The sequence below is a fragment of the Haliotis rubra genome, unplaced genomic scaffold (assembly GCF_003918875.1).
Source record: "Haliotis rubra isolate DU_JTF1 unplaced genomic scaffold, ASM391887v1 Scf169, whole genome shotgun sequence".
Classification (NCBI taxonomy): Eukaryota; Metazoa; Mollusca; class Gastropoda; order Lepetellida; family Haliotidae; genus Haliotis; species Haliotis rubra.
In genome coordinates, this window is record NW_025765658.1 from 782,838 (window position 1) to 804,329 (window position 21,492).

General features: G+C 39.4%; 1 protein-coding gene across 1 annotated transcript in view; it reads left to right on the top strand.

Annotated features, from left to right (window-relative positions):
- LOC124272343 overlaps window positions 1-21,492 on the top strand; it is a 262,002-nt gene that overhangs the window by 87,969 nt on the left and 152,541 nt on the right. The window contains 17 exon segments of the mRNA XM_046707518.1: window positions 3,191-3,460; window positions 4,222-4,485; window positions 5,786-6,036; window positions 6,197-6,289; window positions 6,765-7,160; window positions 7,720-7,857; window positions 8,736-8,912; window positions 9,165-9,273; window positions 9,924-10,032; window positions 10,544-10,701; window positions 13,274-13,365; window positions 15,073-15,228; window positions 16,769-16,940; window positions 17,839-18,029; window positions 18,233-18,445; window positions 18,555-18,669; window positions 20,844-21,073. Coding sequence (XP_046563474.1) covers window positions 3,191-3,460; window positions 4,222-4,485; window positions 5,786-6,036; window positions 6,197-6,289; window positions 6,765-7,160; window positions 7,720-7,857; window positions 8,736-8,912; window positions 9,165-9,273; window positions 9,924-10,032; window positions 10,544-10,701; window positions 13,274-13,365; window positions 15,073-15,228; window positions 16,769-16,940; window positions 17,839-18,029; window positions 18,233-18,445; window positions 18,555-18,669; window positions 20,844-21,073 — 3,134 coding nt within the window.

Genomic DNA, 21,492 nt, shown 5'->3' on the forward strand with positions numbered 1-21,492 from the left:
CCTGCCATGGATGTGGTCAACACCTAGATGTACAGACATTGTACTCCCTGCCATGGATGTGATCAACACCTAGATGTACAGACATTGTACTCCCTGCCATGGATGTGTCAACACCTAGATGTACAGACATTGTACTCCCTGCCATGGATGTGATCAACACCTAGATGTACAGACATTGTACTCCCTGCCATGGATGTGGTCAACACCTAGATGTACAGACATTGTACTCCCCTGCCATGGATGTAGATCAACACCTAGATGTACAGACATTGTACTCCCTGCCATGGATGTGTCAACACCTAGATGTACAGACATTGTACTCCCTGCCATGGATGTGGTCAACACCTAGATGTACAGACATTGTACTCCCTGCCATGGATGTGATCAACACCTAGATGTACAGACATTGTACTCCCTGCCATGGATGTGGTCAACACCTAGATGTACAGACATTGTACTCCATGCCATGGATGTGGTCAACACCTAGATGTACAGACATTGTACTCCCTGCCATGGATGTGGTCAACACCTAGATGTACAGACATTGTACTCCCTGCCATGTAGTCCACACCTAGATGTACAGACATTGTACTCCCTGCCATGGATGTGGTCAACACCTAGATGTACAGACATTGTACTCCCTGCCATGTAGTCAACACCTAGATGTACAGACATTGTACTCCCTGCCATGGATGTGGTCAACACCTAGATGTACAGACATTGTACTCCCTGCCATGGATGTAGTCAACACCTAGATGTACAGACATTGTACTCCCTGCCATGGATGTGATCAACACCTAGATGTCAGACACCTATGATGTGTACAGACATTGTACAGAGATGTACAGACATTGTACTCCCTGCCATGGATGTGGTCAACACCTAGATGTACAGACATTGTACTCCCTGCCATGGATGTGGTCAACACCTAGATGTACAGACATTGTACTCCCTGCCATGGATGTGGTCAACACCTAGATGTACAGACATTGTACTCCCTGCCATGGATGTAGTCAACACCTAGATGTACAGACATTGTAGTCCCTGCCATGGATGTAGTCAACACCTAGATGTACAGACATTGTACTCCCTGCCATGTATGTGGTCAACACCTAGATGTACAGACATTGTACTCCCTGCCATGGATGTGGTCAACACCTAGATGTACAGACATTGTACTCCCTGCCATGGATGTGGTCAACACCTAGATGTACAGACATTGTACTCCCTGCCATGGATGTGACCAACACCTAGATGTACAGACATTGTACTCCCTGCCATGGATGTGTCAACACCTAGATGTACAGACATTGTACTCCCTGCCATGGATGTGATCAACACCTAGATGTACAGACATTGTACTCCCTGCCATGTGGTCAACACCTAGATGTACAGACATTGTACTCCCTGCCATGGATGTGGTCAACACCTAGATGTACAGACATTGTACTCCCCTGCCATGGATGTGGTCAACACCTAGATGTACAGACATTGTACTCCCTGCCATGGATGTGGTCAACACCTAGATGTACAGACATTGTACTCCCTGCCATGGATGTGATCAACACCTAGATGTACAGACATTGTACTTGTACCCATGCCATGGATGTGGTCAACACCTAGATGTACAGACATTGTACTCCCTGCCATGTGGTCAACACCTAGATGTACAGACATTGTACTCCCTGCCATGGATGTGGTCAACACCTAGATGTACAGACATTGTACTCCCTGCCATGGATGTGATCAACACCTAGATGTACAGACATTGTACTCCCTGCCATGGATGTCGTCAACACCTAGATGTACAGACATTGTACTCCCTGCCATGGATGTGATCAACACCTAGATGTACAGACATTGTACTCCCTGCCATGGATGTGGTCAACACCTAGATGTACAGACATTGTACTCCCTGCCATGGATGTTGTCAACACCTAGATGTACAGACATTGTACTCCCTGCCATGGATGTGATCAACACCTAGATGTACAGACATTGTACTCCCTGCCATGGATGTGATCAACACCTAGATGTACAGACATTGTACTCCCTGCCATGGATGTCGTCAACACCTAGATGTACAGACATTGTACTCCCTGCCATGGATGTGATCAACACCTAGATGTACAGACATTGTACTCCCTGCCATGGATGTGGTCAACACCTAGATGTACAGACATTGTACTCCCTGCCATGGAAGTTGTCAACACCTAGATGTACAGACATTGTACTCCCTGCCATGGATGTGGTCAACACCTAGATGTACAGACATTGTACTCCCTGCCATGGATGTGATCAACACCTAGATGTACAGACATTGTACTCCCTGCCATGGATGTAGTCAACACCTAGATGTACAGACATTGTACTCCCTGCCATGGATGTGATCAACACCTAGATGTACAGACATTGTACTCCCTGCCATGTAGTCAACACCTAGATGTACAGACATTGTACTCCCTGCCATGGATGTGGTCAACACCTAGATGTACAGACATTGTACTCCCTGCCATGGAAGTTGTCAACACCTAGATGTACAGACATTGTACTCCCTGCCATGGATGTGGTCAACACCTAGATGTACAGACATTGTACTCCCTGCCATGGATGTGATCAACACCTAGATGTACAGACATTGTACTCCCTGCCATGGATGTAGTCAACACCTAGATGTACAGACATTGTACTCCCTGCCATGGATGTGATCAACACCTAGATGTACAGACATTGTACTCCCTGCCATGTAGTCAACACCTAGATGTACAGACATTGTACTCCCTGCCATGGATGTGATCAACACCTAGATGTACAGATGAACATTGTACACACTGTCATTTATGTGATCAACACCTAGATGTACAAATCAACACTGTACACAATGTCATTTATGTGATCAATACTGAGATGTACAGATGAACATTGTACACACAGCTGTGCATATAACCAACACTCCACCATGAAACAGAATTACCTTTTAAACTTGTAATCTATTCTTGCAATAATTAATAACTGCATCTCTTACATTATGTCATGATGCACATGAGATTTGCCAGTCCATGAAATGCATTTGTATGTAAGTAAAGAAAGGATCAGCTTGACCATTTATTTTTCTACCAAATTTCTCAGAATATTATCTTGGCATATAAGTTCTAATGAATAAGGGTTTGAATATGTTTAAATATTTCAGACTCTTGCCAAACTCTGGATTTGGTGTGGTATCGTCAGAGAGGTTACAGTTTACTGGAGTTTTCTAAAGAGCAAGTTGTGAGCAATGGTGACCCAGTGTCATGTCAACAGGCCTGTCTGGAGAGGGATGGTACTTCATATGAGTGCAGCTCCTTCAATTACAACGTTTCTTCAGGAAATTGTACATTGAACACCGAGGACAAGCGTAGTCAGCCTGGCAGTCTCATCCCTGCACCTGACTCATACTACTATGAGTGGCAGTGCAACAACAGTGAGCCTATATTCTTTGGGAAACTCTCCTACCAATATAGAGCAAAAAATAGTTCTCAGACAAGGGTTTTTTAGGATATTTTCTTGTTGATCCTTTGAATTTTAGTGCAGAAGTATTCTTTGTAACTGTCCTGTCTGAAAGTTAAGTGTCCTTGTGTAGGATGTATTTAGTTGTTTGTTATCATTGCAGCTGCATCATTTTTTATACATAAATTCAGTTCTGGGGACTCATGAATTCTGATCTCATTGTGATCTGAGTTTTGAACATAACTCATCCATTGTTGCATATGCTATAATATACTTTTCTTGTCTGATATATGTCACAACATAGCCTTTGATGTGCCCTGTTGTGACTTCTGGTAATGCCATGGTAGTCATGCAATGTACAATGTAATTACCTTTTTGTAAGGATATACATTATGTAGGTACTTTGTTTCTTTTCTGTCTTACACTTTGCCTTGTCCATCCTTATTTTACATTTTTTGTATAATATGATGTTTAGACAAATTCAGATGCACCACAGTCTTGTAAGCTGCAATGAAATGCCAGACTGGGTCACATGTGATCAGTTCTGTTTTAGCATTATCCTCCATCTCTTGTGCCTGTTTGCAATTGAATGGTATGTAGCCATGTCATTGTGTACAACTATCTAGTTTCTAGGATGTTTTGCTGATGTGTTTTTTGATTAATTTTTTTTTACTTTGTCAAGCTCATGAAAATCGTATCGATTATGAGTAACAAATATTTTATAACCTTCTGCAGACCCAGGTGGCAAGTCTGGTGTGACGTTCCATCGCCGACCAGGTTTTGCAGTACTGGAGAGCGACTCCCGTCAGATTCAAGGAGTGTTTCAGCTGGTGGATTGTCGTACACTTTGTCTGAAAGAGACGACATTTGTATGTCAGTCGTTTGAGCTGCTGAGAGAGGCTGGACTGTGTACTCTCTCTACAATCACCTCAGAGGAAGCAGGAGTGGGCCTGGTGCGCTGGAATGGTTATGTCTTTGAGGAATGGACTCTCAGTGCAGGTGGGATTTGAGTCAATAAAATTGATGTAAAGAATTTGGTACAAATAGTTTAACAAATAGTGTGGCAATTAGTTATATCCCATAATGCCTTGGTTACTTCATTGGATAAAGGTAACAGATGAAAATTATATTGGTTGGGATCTTTTGCAAAAAGATATGTGAATAATAAAAGTTGTTTTGGTAGGTGTTAGTTTTAGTATCTCAGCGGCTACCGAACATGTCTTGGTCCTGTCAAGTGGTGATTGAGTCAAAATTGACAATTGAACACATGGATATGTTTGTTATCAAACTAGTAGTTGAAGATTATCAGATTATCAGATTCAAAACCTGTGTAGCTGAGGCCTTCACATGTGCAGCTTGATTTGGAGATACATATTGCAAAATATTATTGCATGGATAGTCCACCTTTGTTCCACCTTCATGCATGGAAGAACCGTAACATGATAGCACTTCTGTGGGGACAACTAGTTAAGTAAAATTGACAGTGAAGAGGATGTCTGCTGAAAATCTGAACATTTGGATTGTGAATGATTTATGGCATTGAGGTAATAGTGGCAGTATTCTGAGAATACTGTAATGATATATACATGTGCTCTCAATGTTTACATACCCTTTTATGAGAGATGAAAATACATATTTTGAAGATAAAGTTTAGAGTGACTATCAAATGATATAGAGTGGGACTACATAGTATTACTGGTATACCAGTATATCACAATATGCCATCTAAACAAAACATATTGCAATGTATTTCATTAGAACTGGTATATTAGGTAATAATAATATAAGAAGCTTTGTGAAGATCTCTATGATTTAAGGTTAGATTTACACAGACATTCATTCACACTGAAGTTTTCTGTTGTAATGAATAGACTGAGAGCATGCTTTACATACAGTGAATTTTATAAAAGGAAAATACAGTCCCTCAAAATCAAATCCATAACATTTATGTTTGGGCTTTAGCATGTAGAAAATAGGCTCTGTATGTACAATCAATGTCACTCACTGTCAAACATTGATGCTCCCAATATATTGCTATATGCATCAGAATACAGGTTGCAGAATCACAATTTATTGCAATAGAATTTATTTGCCAACACACAGACTTAATAAAGAGGTTATCTCACATGTGTTTTGGGGAGTAAAGGCTATGTAATTAGCATATTAGCATGCCAAGTCTCACTAACTACAATGTTTGATGAAGGCTTTTTAGAGTCCACTAAACATACTTGCATGATGATCCCTGTATACTAAAACAAAGCCATTGTGTAAGTTCTGAAGAGACACATAACACTTGCAGGTGTAACTGCTGTTATTCCAAGAAACCCTCAAGTGAGTATCCGACAGGTTCCTGACAGTGAGGAATTTGACCTGACTCTGGCCTGTGAGTTTCCCAGAGTGAAGACCGTGAATATGAGCCTTGAATACACAGTTGAGTGGCTGGTAGATGAAGACATTGTGGATATCACTGGTCCTTTGGCATATGACAGTGATGATGTACTACTGTACATGAATAGGACCCTTCTGGCAGGACTCAAGTATGGCACAAAGGTATGTTATAGAGTCATTGAAGGCTCTGCAGAAACATAAATGTGTAGATTTTTTATCTAGTCTAAAGAAAGGACTTGTAATCTTAATATGGATGATCAGCTTTCAAATTACAAATATGAAATGTAACCATATGTTACAACAGACAATTTTGTTTGTACAGTTGTCATGTGCAGTAACGGCTTGCTACCAGAGTGACTGCGCCAACTCTACAGGGCCAATCAGACGAAGCAACCTCCTTGAGCTTGTTGTGAAGGCAAATCTTCATTTATTCCATTACAAAATACACAAATTTAACAAAATCACATGTGTAATAATCGTTCATCTGCTCTTTGTTGGCAGTATGTAAATACCATTTTAAATGATGCAAAAGATTGTGTTCGTGTTTAGTACAGTAATGACAACAGAGCATACAAGTGTCATTGTTGATGCCATGTTGACCCAGGTAGCTTCCTGGCAGATGGGAGATGCAGTTCTACCATCTAGTATGGATAAGAAAGTGAGAAGTACTTTAGGTTGTGTAAACTTCTGATTTTAAGAACTCACGAGATAGAAATATTTTGACACACATTTATTAAAAAACCACACTCATGTGATAATCGTAACATTATACTGATAAGAACAAGAGGAATGTATAATATTAGTTAGAGTAGTCAATCACCCAAACATTTGATGGTGTGGCTATTTCTGGTATACTTGGATGCATGATGTAATGGAGATATATGTTATAGGTGAGAAGTGAGAGTATGATAACTCTTATGGAAGGTGGTCCTGCCACCCAGCTGACTATCACATCCCAAGTTCCCCCATCCTTCATCTGTGACTCCTGGGGCAACCACACAGACTGCACCATCATGGTACGGGCATTGCTCACTGAGGACACCATGGACTACAAGTGTGAATCAGGTGACGTCATCAAGCAAGTTGTGATTGGTGGAATACCAAACCAAACCAAGTGTGGCATTGAGATTACCATGTACAACTGGCAAGCTGAACAACACATGTCCCTGTTGGCCAAGCTTGATGGACTATATGATGGTGATCAAAACAGATCCCTGACTGTCGGCTACCAGCTGATGTCAGTGGCCAGTGGGCTGTCGGACTTGCAACACCTCAGCACAATCAATGTGAGTTAGCATTACAAGGTACAGGAGTTAACTACTGTACATGGGCAAATGGAAAACCACCTTGGACATTAGGTTGTGTAAACCTGTTTATTAAAATTGACAGATGGTTTGACAGTTGGTGTGAAATGAAAACACCATTGGGTTTTTGATACACTTTACATTTCTTTTTTTTGTCCTAGTTGAATTTTGGTTCAGGAGTTGTGGGTGTGTATTCAGGTAATACCTATACTAGAGAATCCTTGTTTAACTTCACAAGTAAACTGCTGAATACAGAACATATTAGGTCTTTTCATCATGTTGAATAATCAAAGTAAACAACATGATAGAAAGGTGCACATTATGCTGCTAGAATGCAGTTGTACCATTGTTGGATACTGACCTAAGTAGTCTCACTTAATGCATGTTAGTCACTAACTTGATGTTTTGTAAAATAATAATGATATCCCAAACATTCAACAAACAAGATTATGATTTTCTGTGCATTAGAATATATTTTATGTAGTTTCAGAAATTGTAGCCATTGCACCAATAATCCAGTGTGCTGTTTTTGTGGTTCCAGTTAACTATTGTGGATAAAGACCAACAATCTTGGTGTGGATTTGCCTTTCCTTATGTAGTAACAACAGATGGTAGATTCTATGAGACCTACAACCAAGGAGAGTTCGTTCTCTATTCACACAAGACCCTGCCATATGAGGTACAGTACAAGTACAACTGGTCTTCTGACGACAACAAATATCATTGATTTAACACACATTGCATTTCCTTTTACACTTTCAACTTTCACTTTCAATGAAACAAATTTCTGATCTGCTTTACCTGATTTCACTCATCTTATAAGTCACCTAAGTAAAGGTGGTAACTACCATCCATAGTATGCAAGTCACAAATCCACAAAATCTTTGCTTCTTTTATCTTTTATACCTAAAAGAAGGTGGTACCCCTTTTCATCCCAAATGGTTACATGAACAGTATATGAAATCAAAATTAGGTGGCTGCCCACCACCTACCGACAGATTCAAGCAATGAGTCATGATCAGGATAAAGAAAAATATGTTGTTTTTTAGAGTGAAATATTGACTGAATACTTGTCCTGACTCATATAATAAAGTACGCTGAAATCCACCCGGCCCATTCCCCCAACTGTCCCTACTCTCCACTAATTCTTTTTACCATTTGCAACTTATATAAATGGTTGCGGCCAGTGTGCATGCGCATGGAGATGTAATAATAATAATAATAATAATAACTATATCATTATATTTTGATGAGTCTCGCATTCTAAAATTTTCAGTTTTAATATATATACCTCTTTTTAACTTCAGTCAAACATGGATATTATGTTCTCATTGCATTTGTCTAAATGAATCAATGATTGAGAATGTAGCTATGATTGTATATACTTATAGCATGGGTCATATATTGAGCTCCAGACCGGATTAGACACATGGAACAATTGTTATACTGCAGAAGATGTATGATGACACAACATAAAACTCTACTCTGTGATATGGAGCGATATAAGCATGCAAGCTGTACATTAACCTCCAACATATCTATGTATGTCCATGTCAGGTGCACGTGTTCACTCAGACCAGAACATGTGGGGTAGCAGTGGTAGCTGGTGATGATGTCATCATGGTGGACAGATGTGGACCTGAAATCACAAAGTCTGTCACTGTCAAAGTCTATCAGAATGACAACTTGACACCAGGAATGTCCATCAAGAGCACACGTGGAAACAAGCTGCAGGTCAGATTTTGGTTTATGGCTGTTTATGACAACATATAATCCACATTTCCTATCACTTCATGTGTATGCATGGCCCAGATTTGCTTCACATTATATTTTCCATAAACATTTCATGTTTGTCAAAAGTGGTAAAAGTGTAATCCCCATACATTTGAGTTTCCTTCAACACTGGACTAGCATTCTGCAACATAGTGTTGAGATTAAGGAACATGTCACTCTTCCTTTTCACAATGAACCATGTTCCTAATCCAGATAACTCTGCCAAGTGGAACATACATCACTGTACGCCTCAGAGGTGATAACTCTCAAGACATGGACATCTCTGTCACTTTGTCACCAGTCGATTACAACAACACTTTAGGTAAGTCTGTCACAATTAAGAACTGCTACCAAACAATGTTTATAGAGGTGATAACTCTCAAGACATGGACATCTCTGTCACTTTGTCACTGGTCGATTACAACAATACTTTAGGTAAGTCTGTCACAGTTTGTCACCGTATGATTACAACAACACTTTAGGTAAGTTAGTCACAGTTAGGAACTGCTACCAAACAATGTTTATAGAGGTGATAACTCTCAAGACATGGACATCACTGTCACTTTGTCACTGGTCGATTAAAACAACACTTTAGGTAAGTCTGTCACAGTTAGGAACAGCTACCAAACAATGTTTATAGAGGTGATAACTCTCAAGACATGGACATCTCTGTCACTTTGTCACTGGTCGATTACAACAATACTTTAGGTAAGTCTGTCACAGTTTGTCACCGTATGATTACAACAACACTTTAGGTAACATGTCACAGTTAGGAACAGCTACCAAACAATGTTTATAGAGGTGATAACTCTCAAGACATGGACATCTCTGTCACTTTGTCACCGTATGATTACAACAACACTTTAGGTAAGTCTGTCACAGTTAGGAACAGCTACCAAACAATGTTTATATTACTAGCATGTCTTAGTTACAAGGATCTATAGGTCTCACAGTGTCTGGGTACTATTTCAGGACTGTGTGGATCCTATGATGGAAATGTCGTGAATGATCTTGAAATGAAGGATGGATTCATTTATGAAAGGCCTGGATCAAGGCCTGATATCTTCTCCCTCTCATGGCGGTAAGTAACATTACACATATCTCAAATACTGAAGTAATGCCTTGCTCTAGTTTCATAAATCCATCACTTTTTTACGTACAATGAAAACATTATAAAAAGTACTTCTATGACAATTTCAGGTTTTCTCATAGCATATCTGAAAAGCATTTGAACAGTTTTATTTCAGTTAAAATGTAAATATCTCATGGTTCCAAACATTGGGGGATTTCATTCTATTTGAATGTGTGTATACATTATGTCTAATGAAGGTAACATCTACAATGCTCTTTGCCCACAAATGATATTACCAGTTTGACATATGAGGTGGCAACCTTTGCTCTCAACTCCAACCTTGCCATATTGTTCATGTACCCCACGCTAACTGATTAACCATGATAAACATGATCATTTAAAATAGACCTTGTAGAATATATGGAAAGAATTGTCATCATTACTAAGTACAACCATGAAGGGTTGAATCAAATACAATATGCATGAATATGCCAATATACTGTTGTATGCCTCTTTTCAGAGTGCTTGCAAATATGACATTGTATGGTGGTTACTGTCAGGAGACAGTAATGACTGACTTGCAAGGGTTCTGTGACTGTCTTGATGGTCACAATGACACCTGTGATGACAGACTGGACATTATGCCTTGTCCAGGGACTGAAGATACAGAGTTTGTAGGTATGTGGAATCCAGAATGTTGTCATGTAGATTCATGATTATTTGGATAGTATGAATTTACATGGCCTACGGATATTGTATGACTTTCCTTTAGGTAATGATATGTTTGCTTATGATTTGAGCTTGCAGTTATATGTATCACTGTATTACAACACTTGTAGGCCACCAGGATCCAGAACCTAAGTGACATATACTGGGAGTTTATTGTTCAGACATGTGGATGTCCAGCTGGGTTACTGCATTATAACTGGATGGAGAGAGCATTCTGACAATATTAAGTTTTATAAAAAAAAGAGACTTAGCTTACCTGTTAACTTGTCCTTGGTTATATCTGATCAAGTCTGCAAAGACAAACAAAAGTAGCACTCTTCCACAAATAGCCATTCTTTTTCCCCCTTGCTATTGGTTAAAAATGATCAAAGTCCTATTGTCTGTAGCAACAAGGACAGCGGACAGCGTTAGATGTTTCCTTGTCATGAGTACGTCATACATTTTTTACATTCATGTAGAGCTTTTTTGTGGCCTAGCAAGCCTGGATTGTTAATCCGACCATGCAAGTTCCTCATGCTGAAATGGATGCATCTGTAAACAGAACATGTTCAGGTGCTGCCAATATTAAGGGAGTTTTCTCATCATCGCATTCTGCTGATAATTTTAGAAATTTAGATTCTGACCCAGTTCTGACAGAAACTTACTTAGGTCTGAACCATCCTCTCACTGATCCTTCTGGTGAACAATAGATCCTGGATAGAAGTTAACCTGATGATCTCTTACTTCCATGATCAAATCCTTTGTTTTCTGATATCAATCTTCTGGGGAGGGGGGGAGGGGGAGCCCTTGTGTACGAGGACACCTGGCTCCAATATGAATGGGATTCTGCACTGCCTGGGTCTTGGACTTGATAGTATATTAGAACTTTAGAAACCGGGTAATAGAAAGTACATGCTCAACAATTTATCTCCAATCTTACTGTAAGACCTGATCCCTGACCCTGATGAGTGATTTCCAGATCATAATTGTTCCCAGCACTGGCAATCATATCCAGCAGATGGAAGATGGGTGTGTTAAACATGCCAGTTAAACGTCAATTTCATTTGGTTTCTTCACATCTTTGTGCTTGCCATAAAGCTGGATGTTCTCCACTTTATTACTACAGATATGCTCCACTGTCTTGCTATAGATATGCTCTTATATACTGAAAGCCATTAAAAATGCAATTTGACATTCATACTTTCTTTACTCACACTAATTTCAACATATATAAACCTAACTGGCAGATATGATTTAAGTGAACATCTGTGAATAATTTCATCTGAAAATGTCTAATCAAGAAACAACATCTGTGACGCAACAACGACATCACACAAAGGAGGGGTCACTTGCAGTCAATATCGTGTGTGTCCACCGTGCGCTGCAAGACATGCTCGCAGTCTTTGGGGCATTGAAAGACACACATTTCTCAGGAACAACTGTTGGATGGTCTGCAGCCTCTGATGGTCTGTGGTCTGATCATGACACCACCCCCTACAAAACGATCATGTTCAAGGACACAGTTTGGCGCAAGTCTTTCTCCTTTACGTCGATAAATCTGTTGACGTCCATCTGCAAAGGATAAGTTAAACCTGGATTCATCTGAAAAAATGACATCTGGCCATGTCCTGTTGCCAAGATTGGCCCCATTTGCTGCCCATCGCTGTCTGGCAAGTCTGTGGCGATGCAATAAGGTTGGACCACGGTGCGGGTGACGACACGGATGTTGAAGGCAGCAAAGGCGTCCTTGCACCTTTTGGGCACTGAAATGACGTTGACTTGTCCCAATGGTCCTCCTTGCCTAATCATCAGCTGTTTGGAACCGATTGCCCAAGTGTGAAACTCGGATATTGCGGTTTTGTCGAGCTGTTATCACAGGTGGTGCACCAGGTCGCGGACGATCAGCAACACTTCCGGTAGCCCGAAAATGTTGTCTGAGTCGACTTACAGTGGATGGATGCACATTAAAGTGCCTGGCAATCATCACATCTGAAGCACCTTGGCTGACCATACCGATAACCTGATTCCTTTCGTCTTGTGTCAAGTATGGCATTTTCTCAAAGTGATTGAGTTCCACAATTACTTGTGCTTTTACAGGGCCTGGGTGCAGGTAATGCACAACGTGTTTCATGAATGTGGTTGTGTTTACGAGAAATGTCAAAGGTTCAGTTTTAAGTATCAAAGTTCATGTGAGAGGAATGCTCTGGGACTCGAACTCGAAATGGGCCAGAATAACAGCCTTTTCTCCCTACATCCTCTGTATCGCAGGAAAAAATCTTCAATAGAACTTTTTTAAGTTTCAGGACAACAAATACCAATTGCATTTTTAATGCTCCAATGTATTGCTATAGATATGCTCTTATATATTACTACAGATATGCTCCAGTGTATTGCTATAGATATGCTCTTATATATTACTACAGATATGCTCCAATGTATTGCTATAGATATGCTCTTATATATTACTACAGACTTGCTCCACTGTATTGCTATAGATATCTTTGTTGTATTACCACTTGTATGCTCTGCTGTATTACTACAGATGTGACCAGTTACATGAGCTTCCCAACAGCTTCCAGATGTGATGACTCAGCAACTTCTATCTTCCAATATAACACAGACTTCCAGCCACAGGTTAGACATGGACTTACATCTGTTACAATATCAAACAGAACGCAAAGTTAGCTGGCAAGGTGGGAGAGCTGTCTAAGGCACCATGCTAGTAAGCGCAAGGTGACCGGGTGTAAAATCCTTGGAGCTAACATTACTTGCAGGCTCTTTCAGTGTTGTCACAACCCCTAGTGTGCAGTACACAACCCTGTGCACTTAAAAGAACCTACTCATCTGATGGTAGGTGACCAGATGGTGGACACACAAACTCGTGCAGACACCTATAGTAATGTGCAGTATCATTGGACAAACTACTGTGACGATGTGTCCGAGTTCACTCAGATGCAAATGGGTACCTTGTGAGGATGAGGCTGTGTGATAACTCGCTGCACCTAAGAGGCTGCATGAGTTGAATATTCCCCAAGGAGTTGAGTTGATTAAAACAGAATGCCAGAAAAAAGACATCTGATAATCATGGGAACACTTCAGCACCTTGAGCATGCGTGGATATGTGCTCTATGTCAATATTTTCTTATGATGATAATAATAATGATAAAACATGGATTGTGTTGTGAAACATAATTATTGGCAGTGTTTGATTTCTGCAAATTCTATTGAATCCATATGGCTTGTTTATATGTGTATTTAATTAGTCGAGTCCAATAGAATGTATGATGATCTGCAATGTTGATAACTATGGTGTGAGACTAATCAGTCGAGTCCAATAGAATGTATGATGATCTGCAATGTTGATAACTATGGTGTGAGACTAATCAGTCGAGTCCAATAGAATGTATGATGATCTGCAATGTTGATAACTATGGTGTGAGACTAATCAGTCGAGTCCAATAGAATGTATGATGATCTGCAATGTTGATAACTATGGTGTGAGACTAATCAGTCGAGTCCAATAGAATGTATGATGATCTGCAATGTTGATAACTATGGTGTGAGACTAATCAGTCGAGTCCAATAGAATGTATGATGATCTGCAATGTTGATAACTATGGTGTGAGACTAATCAGTCGAGTCCAATAGAATGTATGATGATCTGCAATGTTGATAACTATGGTGTGAGACTAATCAGTCGAGTCCAATAGAATGTATGATGATCTGCAATGTTGATAACTATGGTGTGAGACTAATCAGTCGAGTGTCCAATAGAATGTATGATGATCTGCAATGTTGATAACTATGGTGTGAGACTAATCAGTCGAGTCCAATAGAATGTATGATGATCTGCAATGTTGATAACTATGGTGTGAGAGACTAATCAGTCGAGTCCAATAGAATGTATGATGATCTGCAATGTTGATAACTATGGTGTGAGACTAATCAGTCGAGTCCAATAGAATGTATGATGATCTGCAATGTTGATAACTATGGTGTGAGACTAATCAGTCGTGGTCCAATAGAATGTATGATGATCTGCAATGTTGATAACTATGGTGTGAGACTAATCAGTCGAGTCCAATAGAATGTATGATGATCTGCAATGTTGATAACTATGGTGTGAGACTAATCAGTCGAGTCCAATAGAATGTATGATGATCTGCAATGTTGATAACTATGGTGTGAGACTAATCAGTCGTGTCCAATAGAATGTATGATGATCTGCAATGTTGATAACTATGGTGTGAGACTAATCAGTCGAGTCCAATAGAATGTATGATGATCTGCAATGTTGATAACTATGGTGTGAGACTAATTTGTCAACATCTATACCCCCAGACATATGAATGGCCAACTGCTTCCAACAGAACTGAGTCTGATGTTCAAGAAACCTGTCGGTCAGTGATCAATGGTTCGGATGTACTGGCCCATTGTGCAAAACTTCTTCCATCTTACTTTGACTGGGCTATGCACCTCTGTGTCCAGAGAGTCAAGGTAACTAAATCATCTTGTTTCATTTCTTCATACATGGTACTATGATATACAGGCAGTGATTGTTACAATCAAGACAGTGAATACTCACTTATCTTTATGGTCAAGCTTCCAAACAGGCCTTAACTTAGACTCCAGGTTGAAAAGTGACCATCGCACAACTGCTGGCGTTTGATGTAATGTCAGATGACTGAGACCTGAATGTATCTGCTTGATATATCTATACTATACTTCCAGATGTTTCTGTGCTGGCAGTCTTTGTAAAATGATGGTTAGAATATTTTGCATTATTCTCGCTGCTCTGGAAGCAGACTTCCACAGCCCTCTACTTTATCTAAAAAGAAATGCTGTGACACAATTACTACATTGTTCTACAGTGAATATCATTGCCACAAATAATAACGCAGCATTACCACCATTATAATGCGTTAAATTGTGTTGATCTGTTGGAGCATTTTACAGAGATATAAGCAGGTACAATAATTGTCAGATATCCATTTACGAATGTTTTTAATACAGAACCCAATAATGTTTGTCTTTAAAATGTAGGTCAGCATTTATACAGGTACAAAGGTCAACATTGGTCTCATGAAATTATGAAGGACAAAAGTTTTATCCCTGAGGTCAATATTCATTATTTATTTGTAGATCAAGTCTTCTCTAAAAATATAATTGAAGGACACTGTTAACAAATATGGGCATAGGTAATACCAATGTGAATAAATGACAAGTGAGGAAAGTCTCGTCACACCTCTAAATGGTCTCAGCTATGATAACTAGGTTTGATGTCATCTGACCATATAGTCAGCAACAGGAACATAGCTATGAATACACAATCGTTCAATCAGTCGGTAAATTATTGTCCAATGTACTCATTTATGTTGTGCGACATTGACAACACTGGAACCAGCATCAGTCATCCCAAGAGAGAGTAGACGTGCTTCATTGCTCAGATGTGGCATATTGTTCTCTGAACCATTCAGAAAAAGAACACAACAGAAACTGCCCTCGCATCGTTTAAAGGGTTCTTTCTCTCGATTTTCCTGAAGAAAGTGTTGTATCATTTAATTCACGTGCGCAGCGAGTCAGGGCATGCATTTATGTGATGCGTTTCTGTTGTTTTTTCCCATAAAAATGTTCAATAAATAGATTCAGTTTTTTACAGCTAATCTGACGTTAAAAGTCTTGTTTCAGAAGTTTAATTTCAATATTGGTTTCAAGGAACATTTAACATGCACATTCGTTATGATTGTAAAGAAGATAAGACAATTCTGGAATTTTCGAAAATAAATAAGGATCGCGTTTCTTCTGGAACAAAGTATACATATATGTAAAATATGAAAAGGAATCTTCTGTAAGGAACAACAGCTAGACAAAACTGACCCATCTAGGATAAAGAACAAGTTTGGTAGTGATAAGTGGAATTCCTGAAATTTCAACATAAACTTGTCCATATTCAGAAAAATTGTGATTGCATGAACTAAGCTGAACACACTGCAAAATCATTTTGGCACACAGACTTGAGTATATACACTGTTTGTAGATGACAGACAGTAATGACTGGGAAGCTGTGTCCCGACTGAGCCTGCTAGATGGCTGCCTGTGGGAGGCAGAGAGAAACATCGCCCTGTGGGTGGAGGTGGGTGGAGTCCTCCGACCTGAGCCTGCCTTCATCACTTCTCTGTGTGCTGTAGACTGTGCTGCCAGTAGTCGATGTAAGTACTGACATGGTACATCTACATATAAACTGGTTACACTGTTACAGACAACTGCTTGTACCTTCTGACACACTGTTCCAGACAACTGCTTGCCCCTGTGACATGCTGTTACAGCCAACTGCTTTCACCTTCTGACACACTGTTCCAGACAACATCTTGCACCTTTAGACATGCTGTTCCAGACAACTGCTTTCACCTTCTGACATGCTGTTCCAGATAACTTCTTGCACCTTCTGACACACTGTTACAGACTACTGTTGCACCTTCTGACATGCTGTTACAGCCAAATGCTTTCACCTTCTGACATGCTGTTCCAGATATCTTCTTTAACCTTCTGACATGCTGATACAGACAACTGCTTGCACCTTCTGACACACTGTTCCAGACAACTGCTTGCACCTTCTGACATGCTGTTCCAGATAACTTCTTGCACCTTCTGACATGCTGATACAGACAACTGCTTGCACCTTCTGACATGCTGAAACAGACAACTGCTTGCACCTTCTGACATGCTGATACAGCCAACTGCTTGCACCTTCTGACATGCTGAAACAGAAAACTGCTGGCACCTTCTGACATGCTTATACAGCCAACTGCTTGCACCTTCTGACATGCTGAAACAGACAACTGCTGGCACCTTCTGACATGCTGATACAGACAAATGCTTGCACCTTCTGACATGCTGAAACAGACAACTGCTTGCACCTTCTGACATGCTGATACAGCCAACTGCTTGCACCTTCTGACATGCTGAAACAGAAAACTGCTGGCACCTTCTGACATGCTTATACAGCCAACTGCTTGCACCTTCTGACACACTGTTCCAGACAACTTCTTGCACCTTCTGATACACAGTTAAAAGTAATTGCTTGCACCCTCTGACACACTGTTACAGGCAACTGCTCATGTCCAGATGGATATGGAGGATCAGCATGTGATGTACGTCTAGACCAGGCTCCATCTATCAGAGATGTTGCAGGCAATGGATTGTGTGATGTGTCTCAGACACAGTGTAACAGCATCACAATTGTTGGGGGCCCATTTGCCGCCTCCTCTGACCTAGTGTGCCGTTTACAGTTGATACAGGTCAGTAACTTTCGATCATTACATTCACCAAATCTGAATGATACAGCTATATAATCAACTGGGAAGCTATTCATGGAAATTTGCATTTATATTTTGGAATTGTGCAGAATTAGTGTTTTGGCTTAATTGATGATCTAAATTTTGTTTTAATGAAGGTGGGTTTTTTTCAGTTTTGATGTCAATTATGCCATTTTTTAATGTAGATGACTGAGGGTTCCTACACACAGATGGGGGAGAATGTCACCGTTGCAGCAGTGTTAGTAACTCCCAACCAAGTCGTGTGTCCTCTTCCAACAGTTGATAGTTACACTGTTACAGTCAGCAACAACAACATCATCTTTAGTGTGAGCGTTGTGTACACAGTCTACCACTCTAGATGCCATGACTGTGAAAGTGCTGGGACGTGCTCACTGAAGGTAATCCATTCCATTACTTCAGTTCTTGTTTGAGATACTGACTTGACATGAATGTAATGACTATTACCTGATGTATGTAGGATTAAACAGGCTGAACTATTGTTTACAGATAAATACCTGCTTCATTGATAACCAGTGCTACATGTATGGGGACAAGAAGCCAGATAATGATACAGTTGTGTGTAACTCCTTCGAGAACTATCGAAGTTGGAGTCCAGTCAGAGGTGAGGCTAACAATTAGTATCAACCAGTCTGGGATGAAGTTAACACATGGATTCTTCATAGATTACTCAGTGTAGACAGCTAGTAATAAGTGAGATATTAATGTTTGAGTGTTCTTTAAAGGTATGTCTAAAATAAATGTAATGGAGCTCTGAAGTTTGTACATGTTTTGATATTGAATTCAGTCATACAAAATGTTTTTCTTTTACACTTTTTCAACATAGAAGCTATTACCTTTTAGTTTCCTAGACAAAACAGTACAGATATCACAAGTAACAATTCTATTTTTGTGTTTTATCGATTCACATTTTCACATTTACTGAGAGTTCAGTTTCCTTAATAAACTCACCATGGTTTAGGTCCTTTGCAATATGATGTCCTTGGTGCCAATTCATAAATGAATGATGTTGTTGGACCTTCTTACACCCATTTCACATGGTTTAGGTACAGATGTATGGTTCTTGCCTCTCAATGTGCAGCCCACTGTTTAAACCCAATGGATGCCAGAGGGATTGATATCAATGCCCTCCTCTTCAACCCTCATTTGACGTTAAAAGCAAATGTAGTTCACTTCTGTGGGAAATTCCCTCTTCTGTTGTATCCTCCACTATCACTGTAGGGAAAGCTGTTTTACAGATAATTACTCTTGCCATGTTTTATGCCATTTTGGTGTATGTTTTGAAGTATAAATAGCAAATATTACCTTTGATTGTCAAAATGTTCCTGATTACTTATATGTCAGTGAACATGCCATGTTGTGAATGTTGGTGACTGGTAGTATCATCATACATCAACATTGTTTTACATATTTAGTATTTTCCTTGGGGGGGAAGTTTATGATTGAAAGGACACACAGTCAATCTCTCCTGCTGCCTACAGTTTCAATTATCAACAGGTTTTACGTGTCTTTTGCATATTTCTTCACATAATTGATGTGACTATGGACATCTTTTGCGTTGGGACTAGACAAGATACCAGTAAAAGTTGCACCAATTACATCATAATCTAAGGGGGGGTAACTATGGCCCATAACAACGAGAAAACAAAGGCCTCATAATGGCATAACATTTCAACACTAATATTGAGCTCTCTACTTTCATTGTGAGGAAAATGAGTGTATATTTTTATATAACATTGATTTTATTATATTCTAAAGTCGTGTTTTGTTGAATGAAAACAAGATTAAGACTCATGGCTTTTGAGATGTGATATTTAAAATTTACTCACATTTTAATTAAATGTTTCTTATGCCAGCAGTAATCAAAACATCTTAAAGTGATGATAGCATGTTAATTGAGTTTGGAATGGTAGTGGAATTAGCTCATCTTAAACCTCTTCAACTTTCATGGCAAATGAACTTGTCGAATCAAAATGAACACCAATCATTGTCTACTAGGAGGCAGTTGTCATATATTATACATCCCTCACAACTCACCCCTGTTTGTAACCTTCAAGAAGACTTGTCCCCCTTCCCCCTATCAATGAATGTTATGTTAAAAAACCATGAACGGTGAGAGATTCAAATACACACACATGCATTTGTCTGCCTAACGGCTCTCATGTTTCAAATTGAGTGTTTTCTCTGATGATCTTGTGGATTTACTTTGAAGATTTATGTGGGCTTTTAGTCATTTTAGTTAGTGTAATTTCAATTATCTACGAGTTTTGAAATAATGTATTTATGTATATCTCCTCAACTTGTTTCAGCATATACATTTCAAATTCCACCAGGGTATGGCAGCAAGGTTTTACATGCACATTCAGACAAGTGGTAGGCGTCACAGACACTAAATCATGATAGGACTCTGCAGGAATTCTTCTGTTTGAGATATATAATAAAGTTATTTTTTGGCATCTATTTCGGGACTTATTACAGTTAAAGTAAAATGTCATTTTAATTGCCTTTTCAGGAAGAAAAGTAATCTCATTTCTTAAACCATATTTAGAAATATACATTTGGAAATGTAAGGTGAACAGTTGGTAATCATTGCATCAGAACTTGTTTAAACAAATCAGCATCATTAATGTTGTTTAAACACATTAGAAACAATTTACTGACATGTCAGAACTGCTTTTTCTATTGGAAAAGTTTATACTTTTTGTTTGATTGTTGATTTCAGCTAGAATATATGTTTATGGGGTCATACATTGCCTGTCATACCCTTTGATGTTGTAGAATACCCTTACTTGCGTGAAGTACCAAGTCTGACGACCAGCTACAACACAACAACTGATGTGTTCAGGTTCTGCTGTAGTTTTGACTTCAGTGAGCGTGTTGATCTCAATTACTCCCTTATCTGGTATCATAATGATGATGTCTTGAGCAATGTCACTATCGAGGATGCCAATGTTACATCCTATGAAATGAATGTTGCTGATATAGACCAGCTTGCTTTTAATTCAAAGGTGAGATAATGTCATTGGAAGATTACTTAGTATGTGAATGTATATCACCAGTGTCTTTTTGCTGCCAGATAACAAAGAAATGAAATGTGATAAAAATATTGACATTGTCTTTCCAATTACACCCCACTTTACCGGCTCTCTGTACATGGTAATATAAGAATGTTATGCACCTTTAGACTAACACCTGTCCAAACTTACCAATGGTTCATAACAAACTGGAGACAATGTGTGGATAACAGAGCTTCAAATACTGTCTCCAACCTGTATGCTTTGGTATATATACATGGGATTGTTTCATGTGATATATGTTGAGATGGGGTAGTCCCGTAAGTTCGACCTTTGGGTCAAGGTGAAAAGCCTTTGATGTTTGATGTTGTGGCAACAGTGTTGTTTTAAGGGATTAAGACACTGTCATTCTA